Here is a 17,055-nt window from a genome sequence, read left to right as displayed (position 1 = left end):
AAAACACCTCAGATTTAATTCCTTCTGATGGTTTCCAAGTGTTTGCCATATTTATTAATTTTTGTATACTTTAAAACTGACAAAGCAGATTGCCTACCATCCCAGTGAGTTTTGTATTTTCAGAATTCTTCTGGTAATACATTTTATGAATGCCTGCGTGGCTCAAACCCCACCAGTGAGCCTTGAAACTCGACAAACACCAATGGCACAAATCTGACAGAGAAATGAACAAGGGTTCAACTAAGTACGACCTCATTCTTTATGAAGTTATTTTACGCAGTGAATTCAAAATTAAAACTTTGCAACTGGTCTTAATGTTGTTTGAAACAGATTTAGCAGAAATAGTTTAATAAAACCGATAATTACTGTGCATATGTCCGGAATTATTAGTGGTGAGTCAACATGTGTCACACCAAAGCTTTGGCACTGACACACCAAGTGGAATGTGGCCATCATTAATCTTGCACCTCTTCAACACTTGACACCTGCTGTTGGTGGTTGTCTTGCTCAGAGAGGCCAGCAGATGGCATCTTCCTCATATGCTGTATTTTCCAGTTTGAGATGCATCTTCACCTGCCTTTCACTTTGTGGTGTGTTACAGTCAGCCATCTTTGCTTGGTCAACAAGCTTGTTGACATAGTTGTTAACATGTTGCCTGTAGTCCCCTTTTTGAAACATGGAGTCATTTTTTGCTGCGTAAGATAGCTCCGCTTTTGGTCACAGTCTTGGGAAATTATATAGAGGCATGCAGTTTTAACCTGCTTTCGATTACATTGTCTCTAATCAGCAACTTTAACTAAATAAATATTTGAGTGTAATTAACTCCAATGGCTTGCCACTATTCCCAGAACTAATCTTACACTGTGGCTCCTCCCAGATGCCTGCTTTCTCCTTTTGTGTGATGATGGTTATACTGTAAAACTATTCAAATCAGTTTTCTGTAAAGCACACACCAATAAATGAAAGTTGTAAACTGATGTAAAGAAAAAAAAAAGTAACGTTCCAATTCCCAGCAGGTCAACTTTGCATGAAGGATGCAAAGAATTGGTGTCTGTCTGTGTTGAATGTGTGTGAATGTGGCGTGTAATCTTTACTTCCTGTCAAGGCTCAGACTCTTCTCTGTGAGTGATAGAATAATTAACTGTAGAGTAAAAACTGGTTCTTCCAGCAACACAGAAACAACAAATCACACAGATGACAAAAAAAAAATCAAACGAGAGACACAAATGTTAGAAAATAACTGGTAGAAAAGATCTCCTAAAATGTTCTGTGCAGCCTGATGATCATGCTCTTATCATAGTAATGATCTGACATGCGTAGTACTACAAAAAGGCACTGGCAATACAACTTTAATTAAACACAATGTCTGCATTGAGCCTATTGAACACAGCACCTACGCTCTCAGGACATTTTAGATGTGCTATCCACATTAACAGACACTGACTTGCTTGAGGAAACAATCTGAGCCTGCAGGTATGTGATAATGATTTGGATAAGTGTCTCTTTCTTTCTTTGGAAAAGCAATCCAGAGAATGTCTTGGTGTGTGTGATAAATTATATTGGATCATACGACTTCATTCAGAGACAAGGGCCGGTCCCATCGCAAGAGGAATTATTTCCTCTGTACGAAATACTGAAATGTAAATACTACACTGAACGCAGTATTGTGCAGTTGGTGACACATTAGCGAACTAATTCATATTCAAATGTAATCTAAATGGCTTTTGTCTCTTATAAACATGTTGTTGAGATGGCTCTAGGGATGGCAATGTCGGTTTGCTGATTCACACGTCTGTAATATGTCAACACTTTGCATGGCACCTTACATTGCAATGAAGTTTTGTACAGAATCCCATAAGTGATGAAGCCTGCTGACTTTATAAAATGTTCCAGCAGTAATGCCAGATGAACCAGAATCAATAAATGGATTTTGTGTGTTGACTTTTGGGGTCCAGAGGTTAACATTCTTTGATTTTTTTTTTTTTTCATTTCATCATCAAGAGGCATATATAGTGTTAAAATATCTCCCATTGATTGGTTCAGCATCATCACTAAGCTTACTAAATTCATATTTTTGTTTTGTGCAGTCTTTAGCATTTAAAATCAGAGAAACAGATTTTAAAATGTTAAACGCTATTAGAACTATTAGAAGTGGAATGTGACACTAATTAGTATCTGAGGTCTGTGTGAATTTCACGTTGGACGTTTTTCCCACACGTCCTCATCTTCAGCAGATGGCCTCTGAAGGAGTGGGTGTAGCTTCAGATCAGACGATTAGAGTCACCTTGCCCTGTTGTTGTCGCACATAATGAACCCTCTTCTGTTTTGAATCACACCATAAAAAATGTTACAGACTAAATTGTACGTTCACACACTGTGTGACCTCTTCCCCTTTTCATAACACACAGTGTCTATTCTGAGGGTCAGAGGAAATGTTTTGGGTTTTTTTGCTGCTAAAGCGGACGTGGGGAAGCGTGATTCTGTTTTAGTTACAAACATTCAATGCCCACAACATGATGGTTCAAGAGGATTCACAGAGGTCTCCATAAAAGTTACCAATCTGCCCCCACTGCGGCCACTTCGCAATCAGCCAGTCAGTATATATACGGTCCCCGTCAGTCAATTTTAGTTGCTGGAGAATAGCTCTTTGTCATAAGTCAGCTGTGATCACAGTTGATCCTATGAATTCCTTGACTTCTGGTTCCTCGTATTTTGTCAGCTTTGTACGCTGCACGCACCATGAACTCAACTGTTCCTGTGGTATTTGTATTCCTTGAGAGTCAATTTTCTGTTTGTTTCAACCTGCCTCTGTGCCCCCTGCTGAATTGTGACAGCAGATACAGAAAGCACTAACCTACACAAACCTCAGTCAGATAAAGGTCAATGAGTCAGGCAGACTAGAATAACATATTCATCTAAACAGCCCTTCCAACCCTGCTCTCTCTCTCTCTGCTCCAGGGATGGTGAGTAGGTGGAGTGGTGTGTGTGTGTGTGTGTGTGTGTGTGTGTGTGTGTGTGTGTGTGTGTGTGTGTGTGTGTGTGTGTGTGTGTGTGTGTGTGTGTGTGTGTGTGTGTGTGTGTGTGTGTGTGGTGGGGGGGTGTGTGTGTGTGTGTGTGTGTGTGTGTGTGTGTGTGTGTGTGTGTGTGTGTGTGGGTGGGTGGGTGGGTGGGTGGGTGGGTGGGGGGTTATTATACTATTTTCAACAAAACCTCCTGGAATGGGAATTAGTCATCACACATATAGGGGGAGGACATGACTGTATGAAGCCCAAATTATTTACAAAAATGTGGGAGGACAGATTGATGGGATGACAGGTGAGATCTTTAAGTTCACCTACACATTCCTCTTGCACTTAGCATAAAAGGAAGTTTCTCCTCAGACCTCTGCACTTGATTTCATAACTTCTTGGTGTGAATTGGCTAAATTCAGACACTTGGATGGTTGACAGTACACAAGAAGCAGGTTTGTTGATCATCAACCATTTGACTGCAAACACATAGCAGGAATTCCCTGGAAACAGTTTGACCTGAGCAGACCTTGAAAATGATAATACACAATGGGAGTGACAAGAATGAAATAAATTAGGGCTTTTAAAAGATATAAATGACTTGCTTTCGGCAAATTTGGATTGGAGCTGACCTTAATTGCGGCAAGATGTTTTGATGGAAAGTTATTCCAGGAAAGGGTGGACACCAATCCAATCTAACTGACAAATGCAAGTGTTTACAAACTGGCATCCCCTTCACCAAATATGGTCAAATAATTTCGTAATTGTCTGAGTAAAGTGAAGAGTTTCTTCTCGTAAACACGAGCTGCAAATTTCTCAGGGAAGAAATGACAATTGAGCATGTTAACCTCCAATTGCTTGGCTGAAAGACCTCTTTAAACACTGTTTTTTTCCCCTTTCTCTTTCGCTTCTAGTGTTTGCTGTTGTTGCTTAATAAGATATGAATTAATGTTCATATGCAATGATAGACACTTCATGAATAATACAGTGAATATATTTATCTAATGTAAGTACATGCACAGGCACATGCAGGCTTAAAATGACATATTACTTTAGGGGATGTGATATATTTACCATCTATCAACAATTTGTTTTTTGTTTACAACGTTGTTCATTGATCAGTGGAACAGTGAAACAAGTCATTTACAGAATAAAGTTTAAGATTTGCAGGTATGTGGATTAAATGAGCAGGTCAGTTAAACAGCTGTGCAGATTAAAGCCTCATAAGGGTTAATGTCTTTCTCTAATAATTGTAAAATTACACTTACGTTACTGCAGGCCACAAACAACGTGAGTAAAAAAGAGAAATTGTTTTGATAATGCTAAATTCAGTGTATGTCAGCATTTCAGCTTCAAGAGCAACTTCAAATACAAATTTATGAAACCCATTTACAACAACTGAACTTCATTGTGGTACCCTGTACAACTGTGTCATGACAATTAACCAGAGCCCTGGTTATTTTATCTATCCCTGTCAACATTACTAGTTGGGCCCCTCTGTGATAGCTGACAGCTATATGTATATATAAGTAGATGTGTATTTTATAGGTCACAAATGATTAGCTTCAAGTAGGACCCATAAGTAAACCCAATTTTGATCATCTTGCCAGATGTGGAGAACCACATAAAACTTACATATTGAGTTATTTTGGGAGACTAGCTACCAGAAGGGCACTTGGGGAACATTTCTAAATGTTAAATTTGTAAAGTTTGTGGGCCTAATACAACTTTTAAATCGAGAATATTCTGATTTAATTACAGTACAAAGAGGCTTTCTATTTCTTTTTCTTTTCTTTCTTTTTTTTAACTTAGCTATTATACAAATTGTGAGGATTAATATAACATTCACACTACAGGTGTTGCTTTGGCTTTGGGAAATTAACTGTATGTAGCCAGTAAGTTTACAGCCCTAACTTAAGTTTTCCCATGTTGAAGCTATTTTTCTTTACAATGGTCTGTTACCATCATCAATTAATTGGACTGATACGACTTCCCATCATTCACTGCACGTGGAGTGGGGACCTTGTGCGTCATAGTGACTTTAAATAGAGGCGGCAGTAGAGCGCGCTGATAACGGTCTCAAGGAGGACAAGACGGAGGATACTTTAAATCACCGACTATCGACTTCACTGAACATTAATCACTGTTTTACATAATTCGGAAACTTGCTCTCAAGTTCACGGATTTTTTTTTTGTTGAACCCGCTGAAGTCGCCCGGTCTGCTGTTTTCTGGACAGGATGGCCAGCTCCGGACTGCAGCTCCTCGGTTTCTTCCTCGCACTGGTCGGAATCGCTGCCACTGTCGCCGCTACTTTAATGGTGGAGTGGAAGAAGCAGGGTCACGGCAAGTCGCACCGTATCTATGAGGGCTTGTGGATGAGCTGCAGCGGCAACGAGAGAACAACCTGTGAAATTCACGAGTCCCTGCTGAAGCTGCCGAGTAAGTTTTTATCACCTCTGTATCACCAGACACTGCTGGTTGAGATACCTTCCACTCACAATAAGTTTCTATAATTAGCCAGAAATCTCCCTTTGCATTGCCCTCATCTCACTTTTTGGCATCAGTGTGATATTCATAAAGGGAATTTACATAGATCGACTATTTGTTTTTGTATCTACTGCCAGTCTTGTTCTTGAATATTTGCAGAATTATATTTTCTATTTAAATATCTTTTTTTTTTTTTTTAACTATGTTGCGCTTCTGAAAAAGTTAAAAGTCTGAGATATACAGTATATCTAAAAAGTATAATTCATATTTTTAGTTACAGAAAAATAAAATGGAATCTGTTATAGAAAGACAGCCAAAAGCAGAGATAATCACGGACTGTGTCAATCAATGAAAGGAAAAAAAAGATTATTTATCATTATTTGTACCTCCAGCTGAGGTCCAGGCTACCAGGGCAGTGATGCTGCTCAGCATCTTCCTCTCTGCTCTGGCTCTGGTCGTCTCCACAGTGGGAATGAAGTGCACCCGCTTCATGGATGGCATGAACAAGAGCAAATCCACCACAGCTATGATCGGAGGAATCATGTTCATGGTTTCAGGTGTGTTCAGCCTTTCACAGTCACTCAGAATGAATTATGTCAAATATAACATGTTAACAGTGTCCCCGTTCATCACACTTGAGAAGATGAGTACAGAGTAGAGATCTTTTTTTTTTTGTGAAGGTCAGACGAGGCATTATCTTCACCTTTAAATTGGGTATTGAGTCGTATCAGTAAAGAAATATTAGTTGTACTTTAAGAGGAAGTAACTCCTCATTCTTTTATCTTATTATTTATTCATTTTTAGTACAGTATAGTTTCCAGTCAGTAATAATGAGGGGGAAAAAAATCAGCACATGGAAACCAAAATAACTATAACTAGATTTTGTTTTTTAATGAATTGATTGGCAGCCATTTAAAAAAATAAATGTTTTAATCATTTCTTAAGGAAAAATGCAAGATATTCAGTTTCGTCTCTCAAATGTGTGAGGATTTGCTGCTTTTCTTTCTCTTATGTGATTATGAATAATGTTTTTATTTGTGAAATATTTTTTGAACAAAACCAGTATTCTAATACCATTTTTGAGTAAACAAGTATGACGGGAATTCTTTCTGTTTTCTTATGAACTAAAAAAAAATTATGATTCAAGAAGATAATGAGCACATTGCTTGCCAATGATATTTTATGTTTGCATCCAAATGAAGTGAGTAATAACAGGGTTTGGAAAGAATTTAAATAAGTACTGTGATGAAAAATATCCCATACTTTCTCTGTGTAGGTTTATTGACAATCATCATCACCTCCTGGTATGTCAAAATGATTGTTCAGAGCTTCAATGAAGCACATCATCTACAAAGGTACGGCAGTCAAGAAAAGCCTGCTACACACTCACACACACACACACACACACACACACACACACACACACACACACACACACACACACACACACACACACACACACACACACACACACACACACACACACACACACACACACACACACACACACACACACACTGATCTTTTAAACAAATGTGTATCCAATTGTGAGTGTGTCTGTTTTTGTTGGCAGCTATGAGTTTGGTAAGGCAGTGTTTGTCAGCTGGGCTGGTGGACTCCTCACTATAACCGGTGGCACTTTCCTGAGCTGTCAGAGATGCAGTCAGTCCAGTTCCGAGTCCACAAGCTCCAACCAACTCCTCGCCACCAAGAACCCCATTTCCAACTACGTCTAGTGGAGGAGCCAGGAGAAACATCCCTCCTTGGGATTGTTATTAAAATGCTACTTACATTCATCCAGTGATTTAGTTCAGGGTCAGTATTACACACAGGATCAGTCTGTGTGAAATGACTTTCACTCTAATTTATCATGTTATTACAAGGTGCAAACAGCCACCACAGTATTTCTTCTGCTGCCAGCTGTAAGGATGTGAAAGCTTCAGTGTTTAAATTATCTATTGGTAATTACAACTTAGCTGTGTTCTTTAAAGTCTACGACACGCGAGACCTTTTCATTATGTTTGTTTATGAAATCCTAAAGTTTCTCTTAAAAATTACCAATGAAGAACACTTTGTTTCAGTAGTGTACAGGGATGACATATAGTGGTGACACTGTATTTTTACTTTGCGATACAAATTTATCTCTCCAGATTTCCACTAGTGTTAAAACAGATTTGTTCATATATGTTTGTTCATTGTAAAATTTTATATTTTTGGCCTTGTTACTTGTCCGATTGTTTTTGTTGTTTATATAATACATTATCTGGCAGTTTATAGTTTTTGTAGTCCAATGCTGTTACCAGTGATTTCACAAACGATTATACACAAAATGTTTAAGCTTTATTTAACTGAATACAAGGTAAACCAGACTGATGAAAACAAAATAATTGTATTTTTCTTTTCAACATGCTGTAGCATTAATGAGAACTTTTCTCACAGCGAAACAGTTTCTTGTCTTTCATATCGTGTCATTTCACTGTCTCAACACTGTACATACTAGCAACAGTTATTAAAAGGCTACAAGGTTGCTCTCAAAGTAAAGAGTTTATGGGAAAGCGAGTGGGAATTTCTGTTTAAACACAGTTAGGTTTTGCCTTCCATGGAGCACAGAGTCAGTGTCACACTATCTGCTTTTAGTGTGTATTAAAACCTACCATTTAAGATGAGCAACAGCATTACTTAGAAAGTGACTGATAAGTGAGGAAAAATAACGTTTTACATTGTTAAAAAGGGATACAAAATAAAGGAGTCAAATTCACAAGAAATATGAGATTTTAAACCTCCTGTTTGCTAATCTGACTAACACAGCTCAGTTTGACAGTTTGCTCCATCGTGCAACAAAAACTAAAACAAAGTCTGGCCAATAAATGAATGCCTTATTTGATTAAATTACTTGGTCTTTTAGAGCTCTGACTTAAACAAGTTTTTTTTTTTTTTTTTTTAATGTTGTCTCTGTCTGAAGTTTGCTGTTAACTGTGTTTTTCAAGCTGGACAAAAACATCTTTAAAGCCGGCAGCATCTCACTTCTGGAGGGAACTTCCTCACTCGTATATTTGGGTCAGATATATGATAATAAGTGCCTACTGAGTGGCCCGATAACGGTTAAAGCGGGTGCCTCACTTGAAACATAACAAATAACAGGAGCTGGCCTGTCTCCTCTGCGGATGTAAACTCTCTTTCGGGACTCTCAGCTGCCCAGATTCTGATCGTGACCGACCCTTCCTGAACTCAGAGGGAAGTAAAATGGAAAAAAAAATAAAAAAAATAAATACAAAGCCACATATAAGGTATTTTCTGGCATGGGAGCTTTACAATTTATCACCTTTAAATGTGGCTTTACTATAGTAAGAACGCCTGAGTCTTTGTCTCATTTTTGTTATTGTCTGTTATTTTTGGCTTGAAAATGTATGTATAGTTCTGGACAAAAAAAGCTGCACTTCACTTGAGTTACCACCTACTGGGTTTGCCTATGCAAGGCATACGAGAGTATTTTCATTTAGCCATAAATTAAGCCCTTTTATATCTGCCCTGAGATGCGGACTTTTTATGTAATTAGCGTTATTCCAAAAATGCTCAAGAAGAAAACACTTTAACTTACACCCAAATCTTACAAGCGTGCCTCTCCATGTCACCTGTAAAACTATCGACTAAAAAGTTAAGGATGGGTTAAAATAAAAAACAACAACAACAACAACAACAACGACTTGTAAAAAGTGCATTTCAACACAACACTTTATTAAATGGACTAAGTGACCTCTTACCGCTGGATGTTGAGTTGCATTCTTGGGTGCTGCCAGCAGGTGGAGCCGTCATCCTCTCAGCCACAGGGGAAAATAACAGAAGAAGAAATCCCGTGACGTAGAACTGCTGCGCCGGGACGGCCACACGTGTTATTTTTTTGACGGTCGATCGAGTGGCACTGAGGTTCGACAGTGTGAGATTTTTTGTGTCATATTTTAGTGTAAAACAACTTCGACAAACATGGGGAAGAAACTGAAAGTTGGAAAAACCAGAAAAGATAAATTCTACCATCTCGCTAAAGAAACAGGTATCGTACCAGTCCCGGAAACCCCCGCAAACTTTAAACTCAGCCTTGAGGCAAATATTAGCATTAGCAGGGTCGGCTGGCTGCCTCACTAACAACTAAAAACCAGTGCGTTTTAAGGACTTTAATGTTAATGACAAAATCTATGTTGTGATTTTTCAGGTTATCGCTCTCGTTCCTCCTTCAAACTCATCCAGCTCAACCGTAAGTTCCAGTTTCTGCAGAAAGCCAGAGCTGTGGTGGACCTGTGCGCTGCTCCTGGTGGATGGTGAGCAGCCTGCATCTCACGAGACAACGCGTCCAGAGTTTAAAAAAAAAAAAAAATGGCCCTCATTTATCAGAGGAACGAGAAGTACACCTCATTTTGGGAAGGGAGCCGGCCGGTGGCCCACGTTGTATTCAGTATATATTTAATTCTGTTTTAAGAAGTGTTATTGTATAACAAGTGGTAGTTCTACACCAGCTCCAACATTAGTGTAAGGTCAATGGAGTCACTTGGATTTTACATTTATTTTAGTGTAAGAAGAGTTTACACAAATGCCACTAGATGTAAGGATTGTAGCAGGAACATGTCAGCGACAGTAAAACAGTTTCACACTCAGCTGAAATGAAACACCGTTATGAGGGTCCCTCGATTCATACTTTGGACATATGGATAGATCAATGAAGTGATGCATGCTCTACTTTCCAGGTTGCAGGTGGCGTCCAAGTTTATGCCTGTATCGAGTCTTATTATTGGTGAGTTAACCGTCATCAATATATAATTATCCGATAGTAAATGGTTGTGTTTCTGCTTAGGCTTTTAAATCAGCTGTGATAATGAGTGTCATACCGAGGTACTCGGTGACAGAGCTTTTTTTTTAAAAGAAGTCTCCTCTTGTCAGGTGTTGACCTGGTCCCCATCAAGCCCATCCCCAACGTGGTGGCACTTCAAGAAGACATCACCACAGACAAATGCAGACAGGTGAGGAAGCTGCAGATTTTCAGTGTGTTACGGAAGAAAAGTTGATTCTCATGGTATCGCAGCACCGCATATCCTGATTTACTTTAAGAGACAATAGAAAAGTGGAGAAAGAGAAAGCAGCACTGTTCATCACAAGACTACACTGAAAAGCGTAACAGATTTACGAGATCCTGTCTGTCTCCCCTACAGGCTCTCCGAAAGGAGCTTCAAACTTGGAAAGTGGACGTTGTGTTAAATGACGGAGCTCCGAATGTGGGAACCAACTGGCAACACGATGCCTTTACACAAGGTAAAATAAAGCAACGTGTCAGACTGGACATTTGACAGAGACCGTGTTTAACACAGCTGTTAAACAGTACAGTCTGAAACACATGCTCAGACAGTAGATGATTTTTAGTTTGGAAAGACAGAAATGATCTTTTCTGCATTATCAAAGATGATGTTAAATTGATATTAAAAATAAATAGTTTCCATGTGTCTAAAACTGTGGGATCATACAATAAAACTGGTAATATGCCCTCCTGGTGGACAATGTGCATCTTGTCTTCTTTTGAAAGTGTCTTAACATTATTTCCTCTTGTGTATTTAACAATCACTGACTAGCTAATAAGGTGCACACTTACCTGTCACAATGGTTTGCATCTGAACCTAATGTTCAAATTTGCCTCTTTCCCCACAGCTCATCTGACCCTCATGGCCTTGAAGTTGGCCTGTGAGTTTCTGACCAAAGGTGGTACTTTTGTCACCAAGGTTTTCCGCTCCAAAGACTACCAGCCGTTGCTCTGGATCTTCCAGCAGTTCTTCAAGAAGGTGCAAGCCACCAAGCCTCAGGCGTCGAGGAACGAGTCCGCCGAGATCTTTGTCGTTTGTCAGGGTCAGTGGCTGAATCTTTTAATTTTTTTTTTTTTTTTTTTTTTTTTTATCGATTTAATGACTTTCTGGACAAAATGGGTCCTGTTTCTTTACAGATCTTGCAGATCCCATCTATACTAAGTTTTTGTTTTCATTATCAGGTTTTGTGGCCCCTGACAAAATCGACAGCAAATTCTTTGACCCCAAACATGCGTTCAAAGAGGTGGAGGTGCAGGCCAAAACTGTGAAGGAGCTGATTCCTGTCAAGAAGCCAAAGGTATGTATACTGAGGAGCAGACTTTGTCTTTCAAGTTCACTGTGTGGTCACAATAAGAAGCCAATCTGGCCATTATTTCCTGCAATGATATGAATAGCTGCTTATGCGTGATTTATTGTGGTGTTGAGGTGATAGTTCTTACTGAGACACATTATAATGATTACTTTGAAGCAAATGACCCACATTGGACCCTGAACATTTGATCCATCTCTGACCAAGCAGTTCTTCTTCTGTTCCAGGCGGAGGGATACTCGGACGGTGATCTGACACTCTACCACAGTTTCACAGTGACGGCTTTTCTGAAAGCCGAGAACCCTGTAGATTTTCTGGGAAAAGCCAGCGAGGTGAGATCCCTGCACGACTTCAACCTGCCAAAGACTGAAGTCTCCCCCTCATCTGCCTTTTGATAGACGGCACTGTTAAGTTGTTTATCAGCTGCAAGAGATTTTTAAAGAAAGTGTAGTAACATTGATAATGAATCATCTTGATCCTCATGATTTGACGAAACGGTCCACGATGCAATAAAGCCGACTGGTAGAAGAGGCAGGAAATGTCATGCCGAGAAGAATCCTTCCTGTAATTCTATTCTTGTTCATTCAGATCACCATCGACAATCCAGACCTAGAGTCTCACTCTGCAACCAGTGCCGAAATTAAGGAGTGTTGTCGTGACATCAAAGTCTTGGGCCGCAAAGAACTCCGGTAAGCCTCTTCTGTCTCTCGCGCATTACTAAACAACTGTTGGTGTTGTGGTCATTTTTATTGCGCATCAAATGCATCAGGTGGTGTGAGAAGGTATTAAAAGATGTGATACAGATAATAATATTTACTCTGTATGTGTTTGTTTTCTCTCCCTTTCTCACACCTGCAGCCTACTGCTGAGCTGGAGGTCCAAGCTGAAGAAGTACTTGATCAAGAAACTGAAGGGGGAGGCCAAACCGGTGGACCAGGAGATCAAGTAAACTCTCATTTCCAAAAACCATCTGAATTATTGTTGTATTGTCTTTGCCAGAATGTGTCACTGAATAAATACAAAATTCTCCTCTGTTTTAAGCTTAAGTTCTGATGACGACAATAATTCAGAGGAGGAACCAAGCCAGACAAAGAAGGAGAAGGAGAAGGAGAAGAAGGGCGATGACAAGGGAGAGGAAGATGAGGAGGAAGAAATGGAAAAAAAACTGGCAGAACTGAAAGCTGAGGAGGTGGCTGAGCTCAAACGGTGCGACAAACACTCTTTTCTTTTTACTCTATATATTTCTCTGTAATTTTCAGACTATTTGCTGCTTGTTTGAGTTATAGTGTGTAATCATCTCCTTCAATAATAACAGGTTTCTTCTTTTCCCACTCTGTCCTGATTTTTCTCTGTATGGTCATATTTGGGAGCATCCATGTAGTTTTTAATCATCAGTTCCAAGTTGCAAAACACCCAAACCCAAGTCTGTGAAGTGTTATTACGAATTATATCAGCAGCACTTTGCCTGTTGATTGACCCCCTACATCTTATCAACCTGCTGCTGTTGGTGCAGTTTTAGTGGCAAAGTGTGAAATTATCATCTGCTCATTGGACATTTGTGAAGAAATCAACAGAGTTTCTACAACTGTCATGCTTCATCAGGAAGAAGAGGAAGCTGCTGAAGGAGCGGAGGAAGCAAAGAGAGAGGGTGGAGCTGAAGATGGACCTGCCGGGCGTCTCCATCGCCAGCACCAGTGACACTTCCTTGTTTTCCCTCTCCACCATCAAGAAGCAGAAGGTGAGGGCCACACACTCCGACCCAAACTAAAGATGAGGATACCACTACGTCCCTCATATGTTTTTACTTGTTGTGAAAAAAGACAAAGCAAATTTCTTAACTACTGCTGATATTGACTGATTTACACAGCAGACCTTTTTATGCTCATTTGTGTTGGTTTCTTTCAATCAGGTGCTGTCTGATATAACTAAAGGGGACATGCAGGTGGCTGACACTCTTGTAGATGGAGAAGATGATTTTCACCTCTCTTCTGATGACGAGGATGACGAGGCAGATAAAATGTCCCTGGCCTCAGATCTAGATGACGATGATTTGGAAGAAGTGGAGCAGAGACAGAAAGAGCTGGAAAAGAAAGCACCAAAGAAGAAGTGAGTCAATTAAGTATTGGGATGAAAGAATATTCTAAATACTAAGTACAAAATCTGACATATCCAGATACGTTCAGTCAGTAGAAATTGGCCTTTAATTTTATTGCTTTTCTTCTGTTGATTAAAATAATGTTCCTAGGTTTCTTTTCTTGAATAAAAGTACTGTTATTGATAGATGTGGTCAGCCTTGATATTCTTAAATTATAATGTTAATTTATCTGTTTTCATCCGGAAACCAGGTTCCAACTGTGTTTAATTCAAACCTTAAATTTATAGCAAACTGAGACTATTTTTTTAACATAAAAATTAAGATTTAAAGAAGTCAGTGCAGCGTTTTAGAAATCATATCCTACTTTCACATAAACGAGTAAATTTGTATCTGTGTTTTCCAGAGTACAGTTCGCTGAGGAGGAGGAGGAGGAAGGGCAGGACAGTGGCTTGCTGGTGGAACTCGAGGGAAAGGATGAGAAGATGGAGCGAGAGAGCAACCTGTGGTTCAGCAAGGTTTGTCCATATGTGTGCTCCCCTAATGCAACATAAACACGCTTTTTCTGTTGTTCCTGCACGTATGACGTTATACAAGTGTTCTTCACATCATTACTGACCTCCCTCTTATCTAAAACCTACTAATGTGCTACTAATGTCTGCTGCAGGGCATTTTCTCTGAGATCAACCTGGAAGGAGACGCAGAGAGCGAGCTCAAACAGACCGAGTTGCTCCACAGCAAACAGTCAGGTAGCCAGCTTAACTGTTTCTTTTATTTATCCACACTCGCATGTTCCTTTTTTCTGAAATGAATTTACACAACTTCTTGAGAAATTAATGATATTTTATCTGCTTTGTAAGGACAACAGCTTTCGTAATGAAGCACTGACAAGATATTGAATTTGGATTTTATTTAGGAATAGGCAAAAAGAGGAAAGCTGAAGAAGACGACGAGGAGGAGGAAGAACAGGAAGCTGCTCCTTCAGAGGAGGAAAAGGCAGGACCTTCACAGGAAGCTGTGGAGGAAAGTGACAGCGACTCAGACGACAGCAGCGACGATGAAAAGTAAAACCTAATTTCCTGTCGCTCTTTGTCATGTTTTTTAGCCCAACTGATAACTGATGGAGGTGAAATTAATTTAGAATTAACGAGCTTAATTCACAGCTATTATTGACTCAGTGATTTATTATTCTAAAGTAAAATAACAGCAGGTAAACTTGTTTAAAAATCACAACTAAACATTCAGATGAATCTGTCATTGTTGCTTTTTTCTAGGAAGATTACCAAAATGAAGGCGTCCAAGGGGGCTGGTGGGAAATCAGGGGAGGCCGATGATGACGACAACTTCCAGGTCGTTCCTGTCGAGAGTACAAGTGAGAATAACATTTGTATTTCACCTTGTTAGCTGGTGATCGTATTCACCTCATCGTCCTCTGAAACTATCCCTTGTGTCTCACCTTTTCTTGAGGTTGTCAGAGCTGCTCTTGCATGCCTTCTCCTCTTTCAACTCAAATAAAGACACAGATGTGTCAACCCAAACTGAGACCCTGTAGTGCATTTAAACGCAACCAGAAGAGTGCTCCAGTCTCTCGTTGCGTGTGACTGAGGATGTTTGTGTGTGCCGTGTTCTTCAGGTAAGAGAGCTCGGATCCTCGATGCAGAAGGCCTGGCGCTGGGCTGTCAGATCGCTGCGTCCAAGAAGAGAGCAAGGGACATGATGGACAACTCCTTCCACAGGTGTGTGTGTGTGTGTGTGTGTGTGTGTGTGTGTGTGTGTGTGTGTGTGTGTGTGTGTGTGTGTGTGTGTGTGTGTGTGTGTGTGTGTGTGTGTGTGTGTGTGTGTGTGTGTGTGTGTGTGTGTAATATCTTATTGTTAGCACACCACCTCAGAGAAACCAACTATGAGTTGATGACTAACACCAGCCAAAGCCTGATGAAATGTTTTCCACAGAGCTCCATTACTGTCCAAAAACTGTTACAACAAAGTTTGAGCCACCCTGTCGCTCAAATTCGTCACGTGAATTGCACGCCATGCACCTGTACAGAAGCTGATTGTCTCTTCTGCAGGTTTGCCAGGTCTGAGGAGCCGTGGGAGGTACCGGAGTGGTTCCTGGATGATGAACATAAACACCGCAAGAAGCCAATTCCCGTCACCAAGGAGATGGTGGAGGAATACAAACAAAAGTGGAAAGAGATCGACGCTCGACCCATCAAACGAGTGGCTGAGGCAAAGGCCAGGAAGAAGAGGAGGGTAAGACGATGAGTGCCATCATTATACAGTACATACTGACATTACTATAGATCCATTTAGTTTAACAAACTTGTGAGGGAATGCTCAAGGTAAATCTGTAGATGTTGATTCTTCAATTTCTTTGCAACTTTTTTAGATGCTGAAGAAGATGGAGCAGGCCAAAAAGAAAGCAGAGGCAGTCGTCAACACTGTAGACATCTCGGAGAGGGAGAAGATGGCTCAGCTCAAGGGGTATGTTGTCACATCTGTAGGGCTGAAGCTGCACTGAAACTGAATGTTTTCCTTCATACTGGTTAATTCTCCCTAGAATACAATCATGAGATTTTGTCTGGTCCGATTCTTACAGCATCTACAAGAAAGCAGGCTTGGGGAAGGAAAAGAGAGAGGTAACATACGTTGTGACCAAGAAGGGAGCTGGCAAGAAGGTGAGACGGCCTCCTGGTGTCAAGGGAGTCTTCAAAGTAGTAGACGGTCGCATGAAGAAAGACATGCGGGGAATGCAAAGGAAGGAACAACACGCTAAAGGAGGCAAAGGAAAAGGTGGCAAGGGAAGAGGAAGACAGGCCAAGGGTGGCAGAGGAGGGATGAAGGGCGGTAAAGGGCGCAAATGAAAATACATCTGAAGCCATACAATTTCCCCAGCCCTGCCTTTCTTTTTAAGTATTAAACTCTCTGGCCCTCCTGTTGCAGGTACGAGTTTATGGAGCTTGGTCAGCTAAAGTGTTTCAGTTTGGGCTCCTGTATCGTGGGCAAAATGAAATTCAGTCATTGACATGAAGAACGCCCCAGTTTTAGTAACCTCGGCTGAAATTCCAAGACACATCCCGGCGGTTTTATATTGCTGGTGTTCTGTGTATATCTTTCTGAAGATGTACATTATTTGCCTTGTACTCCTTTGGAGTTGTTTCACTGAAAAGCTGAACTCTAAATGACAGTCATTCACGTTAAAGAATAATAAATGTGTTCACCCTTTTTTGTAAATATTAAATATACATTTTTGCAATAAATGTTTTGTTGAAATTAGCTCTACATTTTTTTTTTTTTTTGGTCATTTATATATTTTTTAT

The 17,055-nt window shown here is 40.1% G+C and overlaps 2 protein-coding genes across 2 annotated transcripts; both read left to right on the top strand.

Moving 5' to 3' along the window:
• Positions 1–5,088: 5,088 nt before the first annotated feature.
• On the top strand, positions 5,089–9,137 carry LOC138618775 (claudin-1). Its single transcript, XM_069694748.1, has 4 exons — positions 5,089–5,448; positions 5,889–6,053; positions 6,773–6,851; positions 7,070–9,137. Exons 1-4 carry the CDS (start codon positions 5,247–5,249, stop codon positions 7,230–7,232), a joined length of 609 nt encoding a protein of 202 aa, XP_069550849.1. The 5' UTR covers positions 5,089–5,246; the 3' UTR covers positions 7,233–9,137.
• Positions 9,138–9,379: 242 nt separating this feature from the next.
• ftsj3 (FtsJ RNA 2'-O-methyltransferase 3) lies at positions 9,380–17,011 on the top strand. Its single transcript, XM_069694744.1, has 21 exons — positions 9,380–9,544; positions 9,704–9,809; positions 10,233–10,279; positions 10,426–10,505; positions 10,695–10,794; positions 11,185–11,379; positions 11,519–11,634; positions 11,874–11,978; positions 12,235–12,335; positions 12,505–12,591; positions 12,688–12,852; positions 13,249–13,384; positions 13,556–13,752; positions 14,145–14,256; positions 14,406–14,487; positions 14,655–14,802; positions 15,013–15,110; positions 15,372–15,474; positions 15,805–15,988; positions 16,125–16,219; positions 16,335–17,011. The coding sequence occupies exons 1-21, from the start codon at positions 9,478–9,480 to the stop codon at positions 16,597–16,599; spliced, it is 2,589 nt and encodes an 862-aa protein (XP_069550845.1). The 5' UTR covers positions 9,380–9,477; the 3' UTR covers positions 16,600–17,011.
• Positions 17,012–17,055: the final 44 nt, after the last annotated feature.

Source organism: Brachyistius frenatus, unplaced genomic scaffold (genome assembly GCF_029030835.1).
Source record: "Brachyistius frenatus isolate BFR_SWC_R1_liver_20210118 unplaced genomic scaffold, ASM2903083v1 Contig_18, whole genome shotgun sequence".
Classification (NCBI taxonomy): domain Eukaryota; kingdom Metazoa; phylum Chordata; class Actinopteri; family Embiotocidae; genus Brachyistius; species Brachyistius frenatus.
The sequence above is the reverse complement of the archived record's forward strand: the minus strand, read 5'-3'. Positions and strand labels throughout refer to the sequence as shown.